The sequence below is a fragment of the Astatotilapia calliptera genome, chromosome 14 (assembly GCF_964374335.1).
Source record: "Astatotilapia calliptera chromosome 14, fAstCal68.1, whole genome shotgun sequence".
Lineage (NCBI taxonomy): Eukaryota > Metazoa > Chordata > Actinopteri > Cichliformes > Cichlidae > Astatotilapia > Astatotilapia calliptera.
This window is the reverse complement of record NC_137435.1, coordinates 26,014,630-26,039,035: the sequence shown is the minus strand read 5'-3', so window position 1 is coordinate 26,039,035 and position 24,406 is coordinate 26,014,630. Positions and strand designations below refer to the sequence as shown.

The 24,406-nt window shown below is 40.1% G+C and overlaps 1 protein-coding gene across 2 annotated transcripts in view; it reads right to left on the bottom strand.

Moving 5' to 3' along the window:
* Positions 1 to 3,026: 3,026 nt before the first annotated feature.
* Positions 3,027 to 24,406, bottom strand: part of lekr1 (Leucine-, glutamate- and lysine-rich protein 1) — a 104,575-nt gene continuing 83,195 nt past the window's right edge. For both annotated transcript variants that reach the window (XM_026191515.2, XM_026191514.2), the window contains exons 9-12: positions 20,491 to 20,566; positions 16,380 to 16,544; positions 12,674 to 12,877; positions 3,027 to 4,631 (exon numbers count right to left, since the gene is read on the bottom strand). In XM_026191515.2, coding sequence (XP_026047300.1) covers positions 4,176 to 4,631; positions 12,674 to 12,877; positions 16,380 to 16,544; positions 20,491 to 20,566 — 901 coding nt within the window. In that variant the 3' untranslated portion in view covers positions 3,027 to 4,175. The remainder of the gene's footprint in view (positions 4,632 to 12,673; positions 12,878 to 16,379; positions 16,545 to 20,490; positions 20,567 to 24,406) is intronic.

Sequence of the window (24,406 nt, the reverse complement as noted above, 5' to 3'; positions counted from 1 at the left end):
CAAAAACATCTCAGGCTACACGCACAGGTGCACAGGTGTTTTTTCAAACTGACATTTCACATCCACATAAGCACTATTTTTAAATCTCTGTCTGCATCAAAATGCAAAAAAACAATCTTATGTGCGGTCAAGAGCAGCAGGTAGTTATGTAGCTTTAATTAGAAATGATGGCCAATCAGAAGCCTAATATATCATATATACTGACACAAGAATAGGTTTGGTCTACATAGAAAACCCCCTTTATTTCTATCAGAGCCCCTGAGTAAGTCAGAGTTGTGTCGGGTCATGTAGCCCTCAAATAGTAGTGATGTGCGTATCGATCCTGAAATATCGATTCCTCCAATACCAATCATTTATGTTCTAGAATCAATTCTCACATTAAAATATTGATATTTTAGTAATTTAGAGTAAATTTGTAGTTTATCATTAACAGGAACACAGTGGAAAGAAACGATAACATTCGGATTGTCTACATTCAAAGGAACTACTTCCTCTTCCGCCTTTCATAGTCATGTGCGAAATACGGCTGTATAAATGTCTCGCAGCCCCTTGGCGTGCGCACTCACAAATCTAAAATATAACCGGGCGCTGGCATAAACTCTTCTGTTTAATCATTTTCTGTTTGACGTTTATTCAGCTGTGTGAAAACCCCGGAGGAACCCTCCCGAGGGATTAATAAAGTTAAATTTAATTGAATCTAATCTAATAACTTTAATCTCAGTTATCAAAGTGACTTATATATCATGTTTAACCCGAGTAGCGAAAGACCGCGGGGGTTTGAAGACGATGTGTCGGTCGGCTCAGATATTTGAAGTTTACACAGCTACATTCTCACCTGAAAATATGTTAAAAGTTTTTTTGCGACCCAGAAAGAGAAATGAGAGTAATATTAAAACTAAGTCACTGCCGCCATTGTTGGAAACTGGAATTGGCTGGGCCGCGCTATGAATTCTGCGATATGGTTTTTCAATTTTGTTGTCCGGGTGGAAAATTGGGAGAAATTCGAGAGAATGGTGGCTAAGGGAGATTTTCGGGAGGGGCACTGAAATTCGGTATTCTCCCGGAAAAATCGGGAGGGTTGGCATGTATGGTTGTGGCAACATCACTAACCTTGTCAAACACCTCAGAGAAAATCATATCACAGAATATGACGAGCGTATGTTGAGTAGGGATGGGTATCGAAAACCGGTTCTTGTTGAGAACCGGTTGGACCTGTTTCAATTCCTTGGAATTGTTTGCCAATTTTGCAAATGATTGTAAGGCCATGTTACTCCTAAATTTCTATCTTGTTCAAAGAGAAGATATAAAACAAAGTTCTAAGCTAATCGACCTTAGTGTTCTCTTTAAAAAAAAAAAAAAAAAATCGATAAGAGAATCGATAAAGAATCAAATCGTTAAACAGAATTGAAAATGGAATCGGAATCATGAAAATCTTATCAATACCCATCCCTAATGTTGAGGCTGAAGAGGAGGACAGGGACAGGTGCTGCTAGGGCGAGACAGACGTCTTTCACGGAGTCCTTTAGTGCAGCAGGCAGGCAAGGTGTTCAAATAGCGCACAACTTCAGTTTTTTTTATTTCTATATGATGAACTCTGCATTATTAAGTGATAAGAACAAGTAATCTGATGTCCTGTAATCATTATGATGCTATAATTTGAGATACAATAAATACAATAAGTTTTTGTACAAAGTATCGGTATCGGATCAGTATCGTCGATACCACCCTGAATATTACTTGGTATCGGACCGGAAAGAAAATCTGTGGTACCGCACATCACTATCAAATAGTTCCTGGATGTTTAAATATGTGCCGGTAACATACAAGGTTGTTTTTTAACTTCTTAAATTTAAAAATGCATTTTAAACTTCTGTGCTGCTATATCTCTAGCATGGCTAGCATATGTTGCTAACTTTCATAGCTATTGTAAGACTCTGCCCTTCCTGTAAAAAAACAAAAAAGGTCCATTGAAGTGAATGGAGATGGCGCAAGTCTTCCATTCAATGGCTCTGATTTCTTTTAATCATTAACACATTTAAAGGATATTAATGCTTAAAGTTTGCATTATTAGGGGCACGGCCACACTGAGACAGCTAACAGTGTAACAGTTAGCTATCTGCTAGATGTCACATGAGCGAATTCACATCACTGAACTTGTACTCCTGATGGTGTTTGTGGTGTTTTTAATGCAATAATTTGGCTAATAATGGGCTAAAGTCATCACTCTGGTTTTAGCGAGTGAACACCAGCATATTGTTCCTATGTTAGTTAGCAGCTGCTAATCAAGCTTGCAACTGTTAGCTGGAAACTTGAATTTCCTCTTTATCGAATTAAAATGTTCCTGTGAGATTAATAATAAAATGTTTGATTTTGCAGATATTTTGTTTTACACTTTTTACACATCATTTACACATAGTCCATGATAATTTGTTGATTAAAAGATTAATTAAATTGTGAATTATCCAGTTTCACCTTAGCAGTTGAGAGCCCACGTGCATGAGAAGCGCTCACAATATTAAAGAGTAAAATTCTACAATTCCATAACAACTGAACAAACTCCATGTGATGAAGGTCATGTGATAAGGCAAGAAGATTTGCGATAAGTGAGTACACAGAGCTTAATCTGGGATTGCTTTGTTAACAACAATTCCAGATCAAGGTCAAGATTCCACTGTGAAGCCTATTTTCTCACTCACACAAGCAGTTATGTATATAAAAAACTAATATAGAACAAAAGAAGAAGAAGAAGAAGAAATGTAGCTCAAATTTGAAGAAGTAAGCCAAGTCTTCCTCTTACACCTAAATGGACAGTACACTATGGACACAATTATACAAGTAAGAACTTTCTGTGACTTAAGGTGAGTGATGGTAGAGTTAGGATATAAATAATCACTCTCTGAAAACTCACACACGGCAAAGTCACAGGCAGTGTATAAAACACACACAAGGCCACACACTGAAACACAGGAAGCCAACACTGTGCTTGTTACAAAGCACAAAAAATGCACTTAAATCACACTAAGAACCAGTATCTTGTTGTTTTTATTATAAGGAAGTCAATAGAATCACCAAAGCTTACAGCAAGTGGAAGCCTCTGAAGTAAGTGACAACCTAATTGAAAAATGCAATTAACCAGTAGCAAATTTATTACTACAATGATGACAGTCAACTTGAGGTAAACTTTCCCCCCTTTACGTGTTGTGGTAAATGTCTTATTAACCCTTCGAAGAACATATGTGCAGGTTTTACTGGCACACAGTCTTTGTTTGAGAACATCCTCTCCACGCCGACAAAGGTTTTTTAGCAGATAAACCATATGTGTGTGTTCTGGCAAACAGGAAATGTTGGCAGGATATAATAATTTTTCCCCCCCACCTTTTTTAAGTGAATGAAGTGCACGTGTGCATTGTCTCGCAGATGGATTGGAAAGAGGGACACGGGGTGAGCGAAGGCTTGTGTGCATGTGTGCCAGTAAGCAGGGAAAATAGTTCCATGCCACACACACACACACACACACACACACACACACACACACACACACACACACACACACACACTTCACACATCTCTCCCATCATGCCAATTTATCCCAAATGTAGGGGAAGAGGAAAAGAGAGGAGGAGGAGGGGATGGAAAGACCTTCCACAGAGTGAATGATGTCAATAACACACAAAGCCTCAGGGGAGAAGGCTGGGTAATTGTTGTTGTGTGCGTGTGTGTGCGTGTGTGTGTGTGTGTGTGTTTGTGTGTCTGGGGATGCTTACCATACAGTTTCTTTTGTGTTTGCCTGCCTTTTGTTTGTGTCCACGGGTGGCAAGGGACATGCTGTCATGCTCCTTAAAGCTGTGTGTGTGTGTGTGTATTTGAGTGTGCGTTGTTTGTGAAATCCTGTGCGTGCCAGTGAGTCTGCGTGAGTCAGGTTGTGAGAAAACAAGTGCATATCTGTTGCTGAGTGTGTGTACTGAGAGTTTACTAGTGTGCAAACAAGGACTCAGGCGCAGTGCCTTATCTGAGTGTGTGTGTGTGCAACTTTTAAAGTAGTCAGTCAGATAATTAGTTTAAAAGAAAAATAAGATGCTATTAAAACGAATGTAAAAAACATAATTAAACTACTATTGATATCTGCTTCGTTCAGTAACTGATTAACACACGTACAGGCCTGTTTGGCTTGCTTTTCAGAGCGTCTCCTTCCTCTCCATCACTAAATTGACCTTACGTTTGACTTCACTCACTGTGTAGCTTGTTTTCAGTTTGGGCAGTGTCACCTCTTTCTGTTTTTCTCCACCTAGCACTCTCCCACTGCTCCAGGACTCCAAATTCCCCAATCCCACTTGTTCTCCACCCGTGCCCTGGCCTCTGCCTTTGTCTGTGCAGGCGGGCGAAGGCCGGAGTCTGCTTGGGGAGGCCAAAGAGCGAGTGAGCGGTGCCCGGGCTTGACCGTGTTTGTGTACATTTTTGTTCCCTGTTGGTGTGTGTCTCTCCAAGTGGTCTGGAAGTGAAAGCTTTAAGGTGTCCTGATGAGATGCCTGGGATCGCAGCCCGAGGAGCTCCTGGCGAGCCTGAGACAGCGCAGCAGTTAGCTCTTCCCTCTCTTGACACTCCCGCCTTACTGTGTCCTCGAGTAACGTTACCTGGATATGAACAAAAAATGAATCGTTCAGAGGATCTCATCAACAACTTTTGTTTTATTTTCAAATAAAGAAGGAACAATTCACCTCTGTTTCAGTTTCTCATGCACACATATTAATATTAACCTATTTTTTATGAGCTAATCAGCTTTGAACCAAGCTTAGCTCAAGTTCAAAGCAGTAGTTCAAAGCTGACTCAGTCATGCAGAGATTTAACAAATAAAATACACTCTGTACTTCATTTGTTAAATCTCTGCATGACTGGCAAAAATGGCTAAATATTTACAGTTTAAAGGAGGGGTTGTGACTGTTTGAGACCATAAATGGCAAATATGGATAAAGTGATTAACCAGGGCCCTGTGCAAGTTTTATTTTTCTGTAAAACATGCTTACTGCATTCACCTCCTCACCAAATATCCCAAGCTGCATTAGGCATCCGGCTTCTACCTGACTAATGTGCAAACTTTTGAGCTATGGTGTGTGTAAATGAGACAAACCAGTGCAAAAATCACCTTTTCACTACACAGGATGCACAACGCACCAGGGCCCCAGGAACAGGAAGTAAAGGGCTGGGTTTAACTCACAGGCAAACATTTAAAAATTAAATAGGCATTCTTTTAAAGCCCTCCATAGCTTTGTCCTAATTTTACACGCATTTCCCACCAATATGGCACATGGCAATAAAGACTGCTTATTGGCTCATTTAATTACAAGCATGTGCCATTTCAATGGTTTGCATCATTATGGCCATCTGCTGTTTGATAACACACACGTGTTGCTTGCAGCCCAAAAATGGTGAAGTGACAAACCTAATCACCAAAATTTAACAGATACTAAAAGGCGGATCTTTGTAAGCAGTCTGTGTGGACTCAAAACAATTAACACCACACAAATCTTACGGCAATCACTCCCACATGCTTTTAGCACAAGAGCGGGGTGATGTATAGACTGCACAGCTTCCATAATGGATTTTTTACACTCTAATTATGAATTTTAAGGCTAAAAAAAAGGCTACTTGACTTGCATGAAGAAAATAACACTTTAAAGGTTGAGTGAGGCATCCTTCTTTTTCAGATTTTGCTCTACTGGCCATCTGGTCTGTTTATTTCTCCTTGCAATGTGTTTATATTGTGTTGTTTAGCATGTTAGCATGCACCACATTCACTTTCACTCTTAGATGCAGTGTTTTGTTTGCCCAGTCTACCTTCTCCCCAGGCCTGTGTGTAAGCAGGAATACCACTGTCGCAGACTGGCTGCAAAACAGTGCTTTTATTCCAATATTTACAAAACCAGGGCAGTGCACAGACAGCTAGCTGACTGTGTGGTATTTGGTAGATGTGCAGTTGCTTAAGAGCATTCATACAAGGAATAATAAAAACAGAGACACACTAATATCCACCTAAAGTCTGATAAATTAAGCCATTGGGAGGTATTGATTATAAATTTACATTTGTTTGAAAAAAATTGTTAAATCTTTTACTTGTTTTTGTTACTTTTATCAGTGTGATGAGGTTCATCAGTTTGCTAACAGCACTAGAAACTGAAACAAATGTGAAGAACCGAAATGGGTCAATCAACTACATCTCGGAGCTAGGCTAAGCAAAAATGCGCTGCTCCTGTGTTTGTGTCTGGACTCTTAAATGCTAATGCTTTCACAGGCGTGTCAGCTAAAACCGATGATTTAGGCACCCTGAAGATGAATGAATTTAATCCAGAATAAAATGAAATATGTTGCTTTCAGATTTGTCTGAGTAAGCATTGGATGTAAATTTTAAGCCTTTAATATTCTCACTAGCCACACTATACATCAAACACTCACAAAGCCATCATCAAAAAATGCTTTAATGTGAGTTTTGCGTGTGTTTTTAAAGTGTGTGTGTGTGTGTGTGCGTGTGTGTGTGTGCGTGAAACATAAACGCACTTCTTGACTTGAGAATGTGACTGTGAGATTGTCTCTGTGTGTAAATACTGCCCTGGCCCCAGGGTGTACATCCACATCTGCTTCTCAGACAGGCCCATCATGGAGGACATACAGTAAATGCGTGTATACCGGCTTTTCACATTCATATTTTATATATAATTATCTGTCTACAATTGTCAGCATATGTACACGTGTTAACAGATGCCTGTGACACACTTTTCCAGCTTTGTGTGCTGTGTCGCACCTCACGCTATTATTGTGAGAGTGTGTGTGTGTGTGTGTGAAACTGTTTGCACACGTTGGGCCACTTCCTAAGTGTGTGTATGTGAGTCTCCATCCTGTATGTTTATATGCAGCCATGTGTTAGATCATGTAAACGTGCGCGTGTGCGTGTGTGTGATGTCATGCATGCCAGTCTAGCTGCAATCATTAGGGGCTCCTAGTGAGAGCAGGATTACAGGGCTATTAGAAAGAAGTCACATGCAAACTTACAGAGCCCCTGCTTTTAATCTTACACAGTAAACCACATTCCACTGGCAACACACACACACTCAAATGCACATAAAATACAGTTTAAGACCCTCATCAGCATATACATACTGTATTTAGTGATGCAGATCTACTGTGGAGTGCATGTTTGCACACGCAACGTTGCATGTGGTGTGTGTTCTCTCTGTTGTGTGACTTCAGTGGTTAGTGGGGGGGGGTTAAAGGTTAGCCATTTGATCCCTCAGACACAGTGTGACCTTTCCCTCTTCTCCTGGTCAGCTGCAACAAAGCCACAGACAGACAGGAGGGGGAGGGAGACAAGGAGAGTCCGGGACACAGAAACAGACAACATAAAGGAATAGAGACAGAGTTCAGGGGACGGGCAAGAAAGAAAAAAACAAAGCAAAGCAGCGAGAGGGGAGAGATTCAAGCCGAATAGGAGAAGATTATGCAGTTATTGCTGGCTTGATCTCCATACTGCTCCAGCCACAGAGTGACACGCTAAAGAGGCCACAGCATCTGCAATGCTATTGTTTGAATATCACTTTTTTACAGTTACTAAAGGCTCCACATTATACCCCTTTTTAACCAGTTAATGCAAGTACCACATGTCCCCAGAGTGTGTATGTTTCAGCTTAAAATAACACACAGCTCATTATTTCTTCCACGCCTGCACAGTTTTGAGCTCGGTTTCAGCATGTGCAACTTTAAATCAAACTGGAGCTGCAGCTACACCCGCCTCTTTCAGAAAGAGGTCTGTGCAGAGCAACAGAAACAGAAATAGAATAAATAAAAGCATGTGATGCAATGTAACGCTTAATAAAAATAAAAATGTAACTTCTAACAAGCTTTTAGACTTTGTGGTTCAGGTAATTATGGACACTGCACTAAAATAATTTTGCCTTTTGGATTTTTTCTTCTTCTTCTCCTTCTTCTTCAGGACAGTATGTCCTTAGAAATGAAAAACTGAATCATGGCTGTACTAATGAATTATGAGCATGTATTCTCCCTCTTAACCTGCCAAACTCACCTCCAGAATACACTGGAGAACCACAAGAACCAAAGTTAGTCCCTCTTTGTCTGATTTTTCTGCTGTTGGTGCATATGTTTATGACTTTTTTTGCTGAACCTCAATAAACTGCTTTAATAAGGAAGCTGAATCGACAATGGACAGGCTTAGTTCATCACATTCTGGACCTGACGTGACTGCTGGTGAGAGGTCATTTGAAGGAAGTGTCCAAGACGCTGCAACAGTATCTGACCAACGAAATGGCATAATGACATAACAAGTTCATAGTCGAAATCCAGTGACCATTTTTCATAGAGGAAAGGGCGGTGAAAGCTCGCATTTGAATAGGAAAGATAATCTAGAAGCGTTATACTGATTGATCTTCTCTAACTACAGTCACAGCGCAGTCAAATACGCTGACAAAGAACAGAAAGGCGGGGTGGTGATGGGGGGAGAAGCCGCTGTGCTGAAGGTCCATGAATGACATTAAAAGAGCATGTCAGCTGTGAAATTGGCATCAGGACACCTTGAACTGGCTTAACCTATTTGGACGGGCGCTTCGAACGGGAGACCGCTGATGAGACGGTGGGCGGACAGAAAGGGGGAGGGTCGTTAGAGGGCTGACAGATTGCAGCGATACAAAGCTCAGCTGCATGACTGAGACAGTCATGCAGAGGAAACCAAGGTGATTAAGCAGTGATGAGAAGAAGATGACTTGACTATAACGACCTTTGTAGATTAGGGATGGATCGTCTCCTCTGATGAGTCTTCTGTGAGTTTTGCTTTTACTTTCAAGTTCAAACTGAACATTTCTTTTAACAGAAACAACTTAAAAAATACACAAAGATTTTGCCTGTGATGCTTTTATGTGGCTGTGTACAGTTCAAATAAAAATGCAACATAAATGATCCTAAAGCACTTTTTCTTCATAATTTATTATTTCACTGTTGCTTAAACTATTGCAGCTCATATAGTGGGATGTCTTCACAATGTGTTTCAACTGAAGATTAAACATTTAAAGCTGGACTTACCTTGGACAGAGACTTTTTAAAATAATTTTGGTTTTGTACATTACAATGAATTTTAAATGAAACAACTCAGATGTAGCTTTAATTCAGTGTGTTAAGCAAAAAGATTGAATAAAACTTTCAGAAACTAAAGCATTTTTTTAACGCAATACCGTCATTTCAGGGGAACAAAAGAACTTGGACAAATTAAATAACTGAAAATAAAGTGTTTATTTCTAATACTTGGTTGAAAACCCTTTGCTGGCAATGACAGCCTGAAGTCTTGAACTCATGGACATCACAACGTGTTGGGTTTCCTCCTTTTTAATGCTCTGCCAGGCCTTCACTGCAGCGGCTTTCAGTTGCTGTTTGTTTGTTGGCCTTTCTGTCCAAAGTTTTAACAAGTGAAATGCATGCTTAGTTGGGTTAAGATCAGGTGACTGACTTGGCCATACAAGAATACAACCTCTTTGCTTAAAACTCCTGGGTTGCTTTGGCTGTATATTTTGTGTCATTGTCCATCTGTATTATGAAACACTGTCCAATCTGACTGCATTTAGCTGGACTTGAGCAGACAGTATGTCTCTGAACACCTCAGAATTCATTCGGCTGCTTCTGTCCTGTGTCACATCATCAATAAACACTAGTGTCCCAGTGCCACTGGCAGCCATGCACAACCAGGCCATCACACTGCCTCCGCGGTTTTACAGATGATGTGGTATGCTTTGGATCACGAGCTGTTCCACGCATTCTCCATACTGTTTTCTTACTTCACTCTGGTAGAGGTTGACAGTTCAAAGACCGATCTACCTTTTTTATTCTTGAGGCTTATGAGTGAGTGGCTTGCAGATTATAGTGAACCCTCTGTATTTACGTTCATTCAGTCTCCACTTTATGGTAGACTTGGATAATGATACGCCTACGTCCTGGAGAGTGTTGTTCACCTGGCTGGCTGTTGTAAAGAGGTTTCTCATCACCATATAAATGATTCTGCAATCATCCATCACTGTTGTCTTCTGTGGACGTCCAGGTTTTTTTTTTGCATTGCTGAGTTCACCAGTGCTTGCTTGCTTGCTTTCTTTCTTTCTTTCTTTCTTTCTTTCTTTCTTTCTTTCTTTCTTTCTTTCTTTCTTTCTTTCTTTCTTTCTTTCTTTCTTTCTTTCTTTCTTTCTCAGGATGTACCAAACTGTAGATTTTGCCACTACTATTATTGTAGCAATTTCTCAGATCTTTTTTTTTCTGTTTTTGCAGCTTAAGGATAGCTTTTAGCTCCTTTGACTGCACGTTGTCTGTTCAAAGCAAAATGTTCCTGATGAAAGCACGACACCTCAAATCAAGCCCAGGTCTTTTATCTGCTCAATTGATAGTGATACAATGAAGGACTTGCCCACAGCTGTCCATGAAATAGCCTTTGAATCAATTACCTTTTGGTCCCTTTAAAAAGTGACACATGTTAAGGAGCTGAAACTCCTAAACCCTTGATCTAATTTAAATATGGATGCAGTCAAAGGAAAGCTGAGAGTCTAGTAATTATGTCCATGTCCAATATATAACTATAATTGGAATAGATTTCAGTAAACTATGTTTAGTTAGGTCCAAATATATAAGGACCTAAATGTAAATACTAACTGTGGCTCTAATTACTTCTAGTAATGTGAAAGGACAGAAAATTCCCCCGTTTCTGGTTCTTTTTTTGGTTGTTCCACTTTAATTTGGAGAATTGTATTCGTCTGTTGGTTTACTTCTGCCCTTTGCTCGATATTTCTGCTTTTTACATGCTGCCTGTGTTCAATTAGCCAGTCAGTCTCTTCAGTATATACACAAACCACTGTTCACTTTACAGTTGCCAGAACTTGTACTTTACACAGCGTAGCTTTCCAGACATTTCCCAGATTGTATTCCCTTTTTCATTTTCTTTTTCTTTTTAACTTCCCTGTGTTCCTGCTTGGCTTCTTCATCGCTTACTTTTACACCGTTTTTTTGGACTCTCTTTTGCCTCCCCCTTTGTCTCTGTGTGTATGACCTTTGTCTGAAATAAAACTTTAGGGTTCTGGATTTTATCTCTGGCCGGCTCGCCACAAATGATTTAAAAGTTCTTACATACCTGGTACACATTTTAATTACAGGCTTCTGAAACTAAATTTCCAAAAAGCTTATTGCCAAAGCAATATTAAAGAAAAGCACTCTGAGAGCACAAACTTTAACCAAGGCAGCTAAATCTCTGGGCAGCATTTACTTTTAAGGGAACTGTGGTGTATTATGGATTAATTTAGTTTTCTTTGTTCTTTTCAAACTTAATTTAAAAAGTTTGTTGTGCATTAAAAATCAGATAAGGGCAGCATGACAGATGTTTACTTTGATTACACATTCGTTGTGTAGGAGTAGGTAATGGATAATAAGCATTGATTTGTAAATAACTAGACATGAATAACACGAGCTTGTTATATAATATTACACTGCAGTATATTTCTGGAGTGTAAAATTGAGGTCAGAGGTCAGCTATAATGTGATATTTAGAATACCCATGTAACAGTATCATTTCCTAAATGTTGCCAATACAAAATAAGGCAGCAGATTTTTAAAAGTATGAAAATTTGACCTTATTTGACCTTGAAGAAGAGGTCAGAGGTCAAGAAACATAATTTTAAAAATCTCTATATGGCTTTATTATCACTTTGACCATCAGATCGATCTATGAACCTTGCAGGTCAGATATCAAATATTTTAAATCTGTATACATTACTATCTATGACAATATAGACCACACTGTAAGAATCAATGTTATTGTCAATTTTGGCCAGTAAATCATGAAGTTGACCTTTAAGACCTTGGTGGATTCAGGCCAAATTTTGGTGGACTATTAACAGGACCCCACCCCCACAAAGTTTCATCAGAATTCACTCAAAACTCTCAGCTATGGTGTTTACAGACAGAAAGAATAACACACAGATACCAAAGCTACCAAAAACATATAAAAAATAAAGTCACACACACACACACACACACACACACACACACACACACACACACACACACACACACACACACACAGAATGTTTGGCAAAGTCAAGCTCATCACTACAGGAAGCTCTCTTTCCTGTCCCGTCTTTGTTCTTGTTCATAAAGTTTGCTCCCGCGCTATCGTTCATTCATTCCCTCAAACACGTGCACACACTGGCCTTCTTTTATTCATTCCTCCATTTGAACTTTTTATATGCACGCCCCATCCTGCTTCCTCTTTGCGCCGCTTCCATCTCTTTATGTGCTGCTTCGCAATTTAATTCGACTCCATTTTGAAACGTACTGGCACAGAAATCCAACACTGCGCGCTCTGCTGCCAAAGCAAATATGAACTCTGTCTGTCTCTCGCTTCTCTCGCTCTCTCTTCATCTTAAACTTTCTCGCTCACTGCCTCTGGCTGTGATCAAGCTAATGTAAATATGCGCTTAATTAATGCGATCCGGCCCTGTGTGAATAGGGATTGCACACGAACAAGTGAAGCTAAGGCAAATGTCTTTGTTCGCAAATGCACACTTTCTGTTTTAAATTCACCTGAAGAACAAAAAAACTGAGAAACCTTCCACGGTTCCACCCACGGTTAGACAAACCATGCACACACCTCTTCCTGTAGTTCAGCATTCTTCTCAGTCATTAGCTTTATCGCTGCTTTAGCCTGGACCAGATTCGCCATCGCCTGTCGGTGTGTCTCCTCCTCTTTTCTCCTCCTCTCCTCACATTGGGTTCTCCTCTTGTCCTCCCTGCTCCTCCACTCTTGCTGCAGTACCTCTTGCAGTTCCCGCAGTTTCATTTCACTCTTCTCCAACTGCAAAAGAAGACATGTTTTAATCCATGAATAAAAACAGTTACTTATAGTAAACAAAAGACTGTTTAAACAGGACAGGACGGTTTTGAGATGTGGATCTCTTTAAATGATGCTGTCTGGCATTTTGTGGATTTCAAACGGACTCATTAAAATGTCTTTCAGGGACTACGGGGAAATCGAGGTGACATAAAAATGCAAAAGCTTCAAGCGTTTCTGCTTCATATATTGGGGACAACATGTTTTCTTTGACCTCGTCTAGACTTTGTTCCAGAAGTGGGCAGGAAGGGAATTAGCAGTGACAGACACAGTAGGAGCTGAAGGGCTTGAGGGGGGAATTTAGCATTTTACTACACTGGGCATATTCACTGCTTGTCAAATTTGTGATCTTGACACTGGTTTGTGTTTTGCTTTCTCTTTTATTGTTGTCTCCTACCATCAGCAGTTTAAATGTGGGCGGATATATATTTTGGGTGTGGGAAACCTGCTAACCCGCACGTCATCATCTACTGTTATCACATATCCAACATCTGGATTTAAAATCTGACACAGAAAATCAACAGAATCTTTCCTTTCCAACATTAACAGTCAGGTATCAAGCTTTATATGGAAAATTTGGTTTTTAAAAAAAAAAAAATTAAGAGGTGGATTTACGCTTCCTCAGTGTGCCCTAGATATTCTGTAATACAGTTTAACATTGTACACTGTCTTCTTGGTCTAAAAACAACTTATCAACAATTCAGACAGACCTGGTTCCTACTTGTGATTGACTCACAGGGGCTGCAGCACACACTGTTGGATATGTTTGTGCCTATGTCCAATGCTACATAGAGGTTGGAATTGCATTTTTGATACTTTTTCTAAAATATGTGGACAAGCAGTATATCTATCTCCATAAATTTCACTGTCCGGCGTGGTACAGATGGTATTAATTGAGGGCCACCAGGAAGGGAAAAAAAGGGAGACGTAACACAACAGGTGAGTGTTCTGCAGTCAATCACCTATAACAACCATCGCAAAAGTAAATCAACGTCACAATGAAGAAAACTCATGTTTTCAAAGACTAACTGAGACTTGCATGAAAATGACATGCAAGCTGTGGCATGAACTGAAGCGAGCTATTCAATGAAGACGTCCTACAAGCTATTAAGGAACTGATACAGTCCCAATACAGAAATGCTTTAAGACTCTTTATTTTTACTCGTTATTGTTATGCAAGCCTCATAAACAGCTAGAGGAACTTCTACAAGTTCCCAAATTTAGTGGTTAATTTGCTTCTTTTCAGCCCACACTAGAAAAAAGTTACCACTACTTTGAAACATTCGTTTAGTCACACTGTTACTATAACTTGACTAGATTAAGAATTAATTACTAATTAATGCACAAATGTCTGCAAATATTTTCTTCAAATTTTTGCAGTCAATTAAGGCCATGTCAAAAAGAAAGTACACCATCTTTCTAAGGTTTTACATAAGCTATCAGGTCCTTAAAATGAGGTAAATTTAAATACAAAACCTCAGACAACAACACATGATCTATTACACCACATCAGTATTTATTTACAAAAATAAGACAAAATTCAGAAGCACTGTGTGAAAAACGAAGTATACCCTTAATTCTTTTCATGATTTACAGCCTGAGTCACACAGGCCTAGAGACCTTGGTAAACAAAAACCATATTCTCAGATGGTTTGTAAGTGTTTACCAGCAGTTGCTGTGAAATCAACTGCAAAAGCCTCATCCTCAAAGGCCTAGAGATCAGTCAGTGACAAGCTGATGAGTGGTTGTTGGACGTTCCCGGCAGTCACTAGGTAAAATTGGTTGCAAAGAGGTAAATACCACTGCACTGAAAACATTTATGCAATTACCAGCGGCTTACTGCACTCGCCCAAAGTTTGCGCAGGAGAGTGTCTGCTAATACTCGCCAACTACTGACCAAGCAGTCATTCACTTTCAAAGTAAAAGTTGTGCCTTAAATCTGCAAACAACAAATTTCAAAAGGCACACCTTTTACTTTAAAGGCCAAGTTTCTCTGTTTCTGGTTTGTGTCACACTTCTTCAAGTTTAACTCTTGCTAGGGTAAGTAGTTGGCGTGTGTTTGCAGACAAGTCAGCAGATAATCTGCTAGTGACCAAAGCAGCTGCAAGGACGTTTTTACCACGTCAAAGTCAGCAACTTCCAACAACCACTTGCTGACTGGTTAGGGAATACACATTATTTCTCAGTGAACCGGTTTGTAGACTTGACTGACTGGGACCTAAGAGGGAAAGTAACAGCCAGGTGCCAATAATCAAATACACTTGAAAAGATGAACGACCATGGCTTGTTTGGAAGTATTGCCAGGAGAAAGCCTCTTCTCTCTAAAAAGAGCATGGCACCACCGCTTACTTTTACAAAGTTCATCCAAACAAATCTCGAGACTTGAATGTCAACAATGTCCTTTGGACATATGAGACCAAAGTGGAGATGTTTGGCCATAATGCACAGCACCTCGTTTGGAGAAAAACAAACACAGAGCGAACATATCAGCACAAACACCTCATATCAACTATCAAGAAGAGTAGTGGAGACGTGACGACCACAGGAACTGGTCCCCTGTCTTAGTCAATCACAAACTCCTCTGTATACCAAAGTATTCTAGAGTCAAATGTGAGGCCGTCTGTCTGAGCTAAAGTTTGGCTGAAACTGGGTCATAAACAGGACAAAGATCCCATGGACAGCAGCAACTCTACAGCAGGATGACTGAAAAAGAAAATAATCAAGGTGTTGCAATGGCCCAGTCAAAGTCCAGGCCTCAGCCTGACTGAAATGCTGGTGAGGGACCTTAAGAGAGCTGTGCATAAACAAATGCCAGCAAACCTCAAAGAACTGAAAAGAAGACTGGACCAAAATTCCTCCACAATGACGTGAGAGACTGATGAAGTCATACAGATTACTTCAAGTTATTATTGCTAAAATTTGTTCTACAAGCTACCAAGTCCTGTGAAAACTTGAATTTGATGCATAGTGAGTACTAAATTCCCTACTTTGAAAAGAGTTACTACTCACAAAGAACTCAGGAAGAACTTTACCCAGAAACTGAAAGTTTTACAAAAAGCTGGTGCAAGCAGATCCTGGTCTTACATTTCTAGAGGCCACAAAGTCGCAGAGAGAAAACAAACAAAGACAGACACACAGGGAAGTAAAATGGCCAAAAGAGAAAGGAAAAAGTTGACAGATGGCAAATTACAAAAGAGAACACAAGAATGGATGTACTCGGCGAAGCACATGCTCTGTCCTCTTATCTGCAATTTCAGAATAATCTGTCTGCTTGCCATCTGTTCAGATTTCTTTCTCATAATACAGTGAATGAAAGATGAGATATAAAGGGGGGCAAAATTGAAAAGGACAACCACAAAAGCTTGATATTGTGAACAAAGGCTTTAAGAACTGCATGCATTTTGCTCCTATTTATGTAATGGAATTTGATGTGTACAACACTCATGTTCACCTAACACCTATGCACCTTCTGCTGAAGCTGGGACCTGTCTTGCTGACACTGTAGAAGCATGAACTGGCTCTTCTCCCTGTCCACTGTCAGCTCTAGGTCCATCTCCCGGCGAAGCTTCTCCATCTGCTCCCTCAGGTGCAATGAACTCTGGGATCTTTGCTCTTCTAGGGCAGCAGTCAGCTACAGAATTAAAGCCAAACACACACACACAAAAACATTTACACAAGACCAGCCTACATATGTTTATTCTTGCATACAATAATGACAACAGCACTGCACTTGCACAACAGCAAAGCTAATTAAAACAGAAAGAGACTTTGTCATTGAGACAAAGAACATCCTCAGGCTGGTCTCTGATTCAGACCAAGTGTGGCGTTCTTCATCATATAAACAGGAAGGAGGAACGTCACACAAGGCTTTGTCAGCTTTGTCAGTGCAAAAAAAAAAGAAAGAAAAAGCTCGAGACACACAGAAAATAATAAAAGTGGTGTTATCAAACAGCTGGGTAAAAAATATTTATACAACATCAAGATGTCTGGCCACCAAACCCCACACAAAGTTGTGTTTAATTCCTCTGTGGTTTCCCTTGATTCTTATTTGCCTCTTTACTACTAAATTTCTAATATCTTATAAAACACTTTGACAAACGCTGTATTGTTCCATGCTGTGTTGCAGCTCAGTGGTGATGCAAGCTCAAAACAGAAACAATGTCCTAACTCCTTTCACACTATGTGAGAGGAACGCTTTGTTAGAGTGTGTTACAATGATAGCAGTGTGACTGGCCTTGTCACAATGCTGTTGCAGTCCAAAAAAGAACTGTTGGGACATAAAACACCAGCTTTCAGAGCGGGGGCCAAAGTTGCATGCAACATATTTTTAGCCCGGCTTGGCCAAGGCCACCTTGTTTTCTTTCCACCAGCAAAGAGATCAGACAAAGTGTGCACCAGCGCCCGGGACTGGGACCATTGTGATTTTGTATGTGTTTATCTGGTGCATGTGTCTTTGTGCATTTTTGCCTTCAAGTGCAAGAAAAATAGTGCCTGTGGGTGTCAGAGACGAAAATAAAGGGCAGATTGGCGTGTGAAAATGTATGTATTTGACCTTGTGCGTGCATGCATATTATGGTTTTGGTTTGTTGAACTGTATGAGAGACTAAGATTGCGTGTGTTGGATGAAATGAGAAAACACCACTTCCTCTTTGCTGGCTGAATGTACGTGTGAAGAGCATGGATGGTTTGTATGTGTATATCCTTTTGTGAGCGAGTGTATGTGTGTGTGTATGTACACAGCTGTCGTTTGTATTTAAAAAGCGCACCAGAGTGGCCGCTTCCTTTTCATGGGTATAAATTCATGTGAAATCAGGAAGCCCAGAATGAACAATAACCCATATGGATGTGTGTGTTTGTGTGTGTTCGTAAGTATTTTAGTCCAAATAAAGTATGTGTCAATGTCTTCACATCTATGTGTATTTGTGCTGTGTGTGTTCCAGTGTTATATTTGTGCCCGGCACTTGTCCAGGCTTAGGAGTACAATGCCTAAAGCAATTCTGTAATTATTTTAAATGATTAATTTTAAATTGACAGCCTAGATACAGCTGGTGGTTTGTACACCACAATAGATTAAAGTCAAATAATCTATATATGATTGAAGTGGAGGCTTTTAGCTTTAATTCTAGGGGTTTGGGAATTTGCATTAAGACTTTATTAATTTCTTAAGACATTTTTATACACAGCCCCCCATGTTCAAGGGTTCAAAATTAATTAGACAAAGTAATATAGTTTTAAATATAGGGATTGTTTTTAATACTTGGAAGGTTAATCTTTGGCCAGTCAATGACTGTGTCCTGATGTCCTGATGTCAGGACTGTACTGCAGCCACGCTGAGTAACTTAAAAGCCACGCTTGATGGGTTAAGATCAGAAACCATTTCCTTATGTTGAGAAACTCGTGGGTTGTTTTTGCAGTATGCTTTGAGTCATCATATTACTTGTACTGTGAAGCACTGTCTGTCAGTTTTGCGGCATTTGGCTGAATCTGAGTGGAGAGTATACTTCAGAAATTATCCTATTAGCACTCGCATTATCAATAAACCCTAGTGACCCAGTTCTACTGGCAGGGGCACATAACATGACTCCATCATGTTTGACAGATGATACGATGTTTTTCTTCTTTTCCATTCTTTGCTGTTTGACCTCATCTTGGTTTCATCGGTACAAAGAATGTTTCCCAGAGCTGTGCAGCCTCTTTCAGATGTTTTCTAGTAAAGTCTAATCTGGCCCTCTTGCTCTTAAGTCTAACCAGTGGTTTGCACCTTGCTGTAAACTCGCTGTATTTTCATTCACAGGGTGTCTGTTGATTACAGACGGTGGCAATGACACTACTACCTCTTTTAGGTGTGTTCTTGATTTGGTTTGCAGCTGTTTTTCTTAATAACGGAAATAATTCTGTCATCATGCACTTTAGTCATCTTCTGTGGTCTTTCTGACCTTCTTGATGTTGCTGAGCTGCTCAGTGCATTAATTCATTTTAAGAATAAACCAGATTGTTGATTTAGTCCCTTCTAAAGCTTTTTCTCTCTCTGACAGGGTTAGCTGAAAAGCTATTAAAAAATGTAACACTTTGAGTCAAGTATAGATATTATACCTGCTTTATTTTTCATAAAAGAATCAGGGAACAGGCCTCACCTTGCCTTGAAACTGCTTGCCAGTCAATTGCCAATTGTCTATCTTGAGTGGTTTTCTGAATAAACACCTTTTCAACATGCTCTGTAATGACTGAACAAGGCTCTCCAAAGGCAACCTGCAACTTTACAAGCTTTTTGGTTTCACCGCAGGCCTTTGCTGTAAGATCGGTTAATCAATACATAACAACAACACTGATTTCTTCCTGCCGAGCCTACGTGAAAACTATTTTTGTCTAGTAATTTTCTGCTGTTAGTCAGCCTAGCGAAAACAGATTGTCCGTGCACTCTCCGTTCAGCTCCTTAACAGATGTGCCTCTGACAGACAGACAGATGGCTCTAACGAGAGAAATGGCTGACGGGAGGGCGGAGTCTTTATGGACTGAACAGAGAGAACACTTCAGCAGCATTATAAATCGCTTTTAATATAACTTTAGAGTATGGCAACCTGTTTAGTCAGTTCTGTCATACTGTTTCTCTCTGATTGCTGCAAGCAGATTTCTTCAAGACTAAGATTTCTATAATGCGATTTCTGGGGTTAAATGTGTTTTAAGGGTGTAGAAGACCTGAGGTAGTGATGGAGATGTGCATACGTCAAGTCAAACATGCTTCTTTGAATTCTTGTCCACAAATATCTTGCTTGTTATGGCTCTCGAGCAAAGCATCCGTATTTTCTCATATAAACATTAATCAGCATAAGCAAAAAAGAAAGAAGCGAGACAGAAAGCAGCTTAATTTCCTTCTTTTTTCTGGTGAAATGGCCTCTTTGTTGTGACACACAGCAAAACCTCAGTGACTTTTGCCGCCAGACAGGCAGACAGTGTACTGTTTGACTAATAAAAGGCAGATTGGTTTTGTGTGCATGTGTGTTTGTGTGTTCAATTTATCTGGTGTTAAACAGACTGGTGGTCCTGGTGTCTTGTAATGTTGTCCACATTGTGTGAGTCAGGATTCTCCCTATTAGACTCCTCTGAACTGTGACAACAGCTTGGACGCTCTCCTAAACGTTTGTTTACTTCAGCACTCGGGAACTGAATGTCTGACATCGGTAAACTGATGCACTCATTTCAGCATACAAAATTAAAACAATGCATTGTACAAATTACACCGCTAGTCATCTGCTGCTGACAATGCGTCTAGGATGGTGTTTATTTTATAGGACTGGTATTAATCTTTCTTCCACGTAATTCAGCTGCACCGTGTTCATGTAAATGCTTGACCACGTCAAAATGATCTTAAGATGCCAGGCTGCTCAGGGTGCTGTGCAGTGCAAGCATTTGAAAGGAGACAAATGGGGCATTTTTGGAAAATAAACGGTGGAATAAATAAAAATCTGCTTAAAAAACCCCAAAAAACTGAATGACTACACAAACTGGCTTAGTAACATATTCTTTATTGCTGTGTATCAGTATTTAAAGATTTATTGTTCATACTGATAAAGACTTACCTTTGTGGCCAGCTGCTTAGTGAAGTCTTCCTTCATCATATTAAGGGCTCTGCCATGAGATTCTAGCATAACATCCCTGCAAACACGCACAGTTCACTCATTAAAAATATCCTGCCTTGCAATAAAAACAATCTACTGCACATGTGATACAATTTTTCTCCCTTTTATGTAAATAGGGCAACATTAAACAAGCATCCACTGTGGGGGAGACAACATATCATCAGTTCAACTGCAGCCCTAGGACAAGATAACTCCTTTCCTTACTCGATACAGCAGAAATAGCAGCCATCTGTTTGTAAAACCAGACTGTAGTGACAAAAATTTGACCAACTGTCTGAGACCAAATAATGCACTCACAGTCCCTGGCTGCTTTTGACTTTAACAAAGACTCCCCTGCCCACTGCGTAAATGAAAAAACAAAATACACACATAAACCACCTACAGCCCACATACCACAGACATGCTAAAGACATAAAAGCTCAAAAATTGTCTGTGTGAAGTCTAAGAAAGAAAGACAGTGTGGGAGATAAAGCGGAGTCAGCTAGAAAGGGTAAACCTCATTGATTTGTTGATCTTGTGTCCAAATATTATATGTCACTTTAGCAGCTGGTCTGCCTGATAAGATGTGAAGGAGCATAAATTCAAGGCCACAGTGAGACAAGCTGAGCTTTTTTTCCCTTCTTTTTTTTTTCTTGCAAATGTTTATACAGAGTAATTTGTAGAAAAGGCTCACTGAGGGAACCCGGAGCAACATTAAGGCTTAGAAACTAATACCAAACAAAAAGCAGAGATCCTGTAGACACATATGAATATTGAATTGTCATTAACTGGCTGTGTGCAGGAAGGTGAGGACCCAAATGCAAAACTCACAGGAGCGGGACGTGAACTCAAAAACACAGCTTTATTGCTGGGAAAAAAGGCAAAACGGTACAAATCTAAACAGGGAAAATACATAACTAATCACACGGGGAGGCACACAAGGAGACGCGACAAAGGACTGAGGGAGACGCGGACATAAACACACAGAAAGATAACGAGGGACGTGGGAGCACACAAGGAACGCAGCTGACACGAATAATCATAACTAGACGGGGCAGGACCAAACACAACACGACCTACACTGATTATCGAGACTATCAAAGTAAAACAGGAAGTACACTGAGACGCAGGCTGGAGGGGGAGAGAGAACACGGAGGAGCAGAAGGGAGAGCACAGACATGACGGGCTGGGGAAACATAGAATAAAACAGGAAGGGAAACGAGGCACAAGAACTCACAGATACACAGAGGGCGACGTGAGGGGAAATCTAATAAACCATGCTGACCAGAATAACCTAGGAACCATAGGATACAAGAGAACTCAAAAATAACACAGAACGATCAAAAATGCACGAAAATTCAAAACACTGGTCAAAATGGCATAAAACATAAATCATATCAATAACATCAAGCATGCTGTCGCACATTCACATACACTCAAACACACACACACACACACACACACACACACACACACACACACACACACACACACAAAGTGGCATGAGAACTCATGCATGTGTAACAGAGATTAACAAAGTGTCTCATGCATGTAAGAGGCATCATCGGGCAAGGAACAGTCTTGTACGATGGGTGTGCGTAGAAGCACGCACACAGATGACTCTGTGCATATCTGATTGTGGAGTAGACGAACTACAGTATAATAATAAAGAGCAACAGCTATATTCCATCTCTTCCTGCTCGGGCCAGACACAATATTATTCACTCCACTGGGTCTGGCTAATCGCATCAGCCTACTCACCCCCCCACACACACACACACACATACAATGAAGCATAAAAATAGATGCAGACTCTTGGGTGCGTGTAGGAGATTTCATTCTGCTGTGATGGGCCATCGGAGTGTAATCGCCAAACAGCACAACTGAATTCTGTAAATCAATAAATCCTGTTCAGTTCCTTCTAATGATTTCTCCTTATTGAACTGAACTGTGTAAAGTCACAAATGTTAAGAATAAGATATTTGTAATCCACATACAACACCCACTGAGGCACTTTAATTCCTAAGAAGAACCCAGAGCTCAACAGCCTCTTGGTTTGGGTCAATAATTACATAAATGTAATCATATAAATCTTTGATCAGTAGAAAGCCTTTGTTGTCGAAACAATGGTGAGAGCTAATTACAGTCAGGTCCATTATTTGTTGGACAAAAACAGAGTTTTGCTGTTTTGCCTCTGTACACCACCACAGTGGATATTAAACCAAAAAATAAGGACTGTGGCTGAAGTGCGGTTTACAAAAATGCTGAGTGTTTAGGAATTACAGTCATCTTTTATACACTGTCAAAGGGTCAAAGGTAACTGGACATCTGACACAGTTTCATGGCCGTGGTATTTCATGACGAATGATGCAGATAAAATATCTTTAGATAATTCAAAGTGTTGAATCAGTATTTTAGAGCATCTCACCGAGACCCAAAGAGATGTCAGTGCAAGTGAGGCTATCATTAGGCTGAAAAAACTAAATAAACCTGTCAGACAGAAACTTTAGGGAAAAACAACAATCAGGTTCATTTTTTAAAAAGAATGAATTCTCTGTGAAGCTCAGCATCACCAAAAGGCCTAAAAGACCAGAAGACTAAAGTGGATGATGACAAAATTATTTCCATGAGTAAGAAAAACAACTTCACAACTTCTAGCAAAGTCAATACGGTGCACGAGGAGGCAGGAATGTCACTGTCAGAGTTTACAGGAAAGAGAAATTTACAAGGTGCAAACCACTGATTACACTCAATTACAAAAAGGTCAGATTAGACTTTACCAAACATCTAAAAGAGCCTGAATCGGGTCACCAGTGTTTATTGATGATATGAGTGCTGATAGAAAGAGCAGAAGGAAGTGTGAAGTGTACAGGGCTGTACTCTCTGCTCAGGTTCAGCCAAATGCTGCAAAACTGACTGGGCAGGACTTCACAGTATGAATGAATAATGACTCAAATCATGCTGCAAAAGCAACCCAAGAGTTTCTCAAGGCAAAGACATGCCAATGGCCAAGTCAGTCACCTGATCTCCCCTCAGTAGAGCAGCTTTTCAATTATTAAGTACAAAACTGAATTAAGAGAGCAGCTGAAGGTTGTTGCTGTAAAAGTCTAGAAGAGCATCTCAAGGTAGGAAACACAGCATTCGGTGATGAAAATTGGTCCTAGACTTCAATTATCTTTAAGCCTCCACATGAAAAATGAAAGGACTGCTAAAGGTCAGCATTCAGTCACATCATAATTGAACAGAGAGAAAAACTGTGTGTTTGTCCAATAAATTAGGAAACCAAGTGCAGATTAAGTTATATTTCTAGCAAATGATCCATCAGTTGGTCGTTTCAGCGTCGCTGCAGCGCTCTGGGCAGCAGTGACTAGGCAGTCATATTTCAAACAGCTTAAATACTGTTAATCTAATCAAAGCATATTCCTGGTGTCAGTTTAAATGTTCGCTGACTGATAACTGACTGAGAAGCAAGGATTGGTGTCATTTGTCCATGCTGCTTGCATTCAACTGCTTAGAGAAGTACATTTCATTGCACACTCAGTATATTGAGAAAAGGACTTTTTCTTGCCTGTTCTGAGTATGTGTGTTTTCTAAAGCACAGAGCCTGCAGATGTTTTTCAGTTTAGCTGGTGAAGACGAAGAACCCTCCAAGTTAGGATCTGACAGTTTCATGAAGCTGAAGACTTAATATGTGAGAAACTGCTGATGCATACAATATTTGTGTATGCCTTTATGTGAGTGTTTTCAACAGCGTGTGCATGTGTTTCACAGTCAGATATAATTCCCCTCTGATTATCAAATAAGTAGACCCCCGCAGCTATGCAGTGTATCAGACCTTTTAAATTTGCAGTGAGTGCGTGTGTGTGTGTGTGTTGGC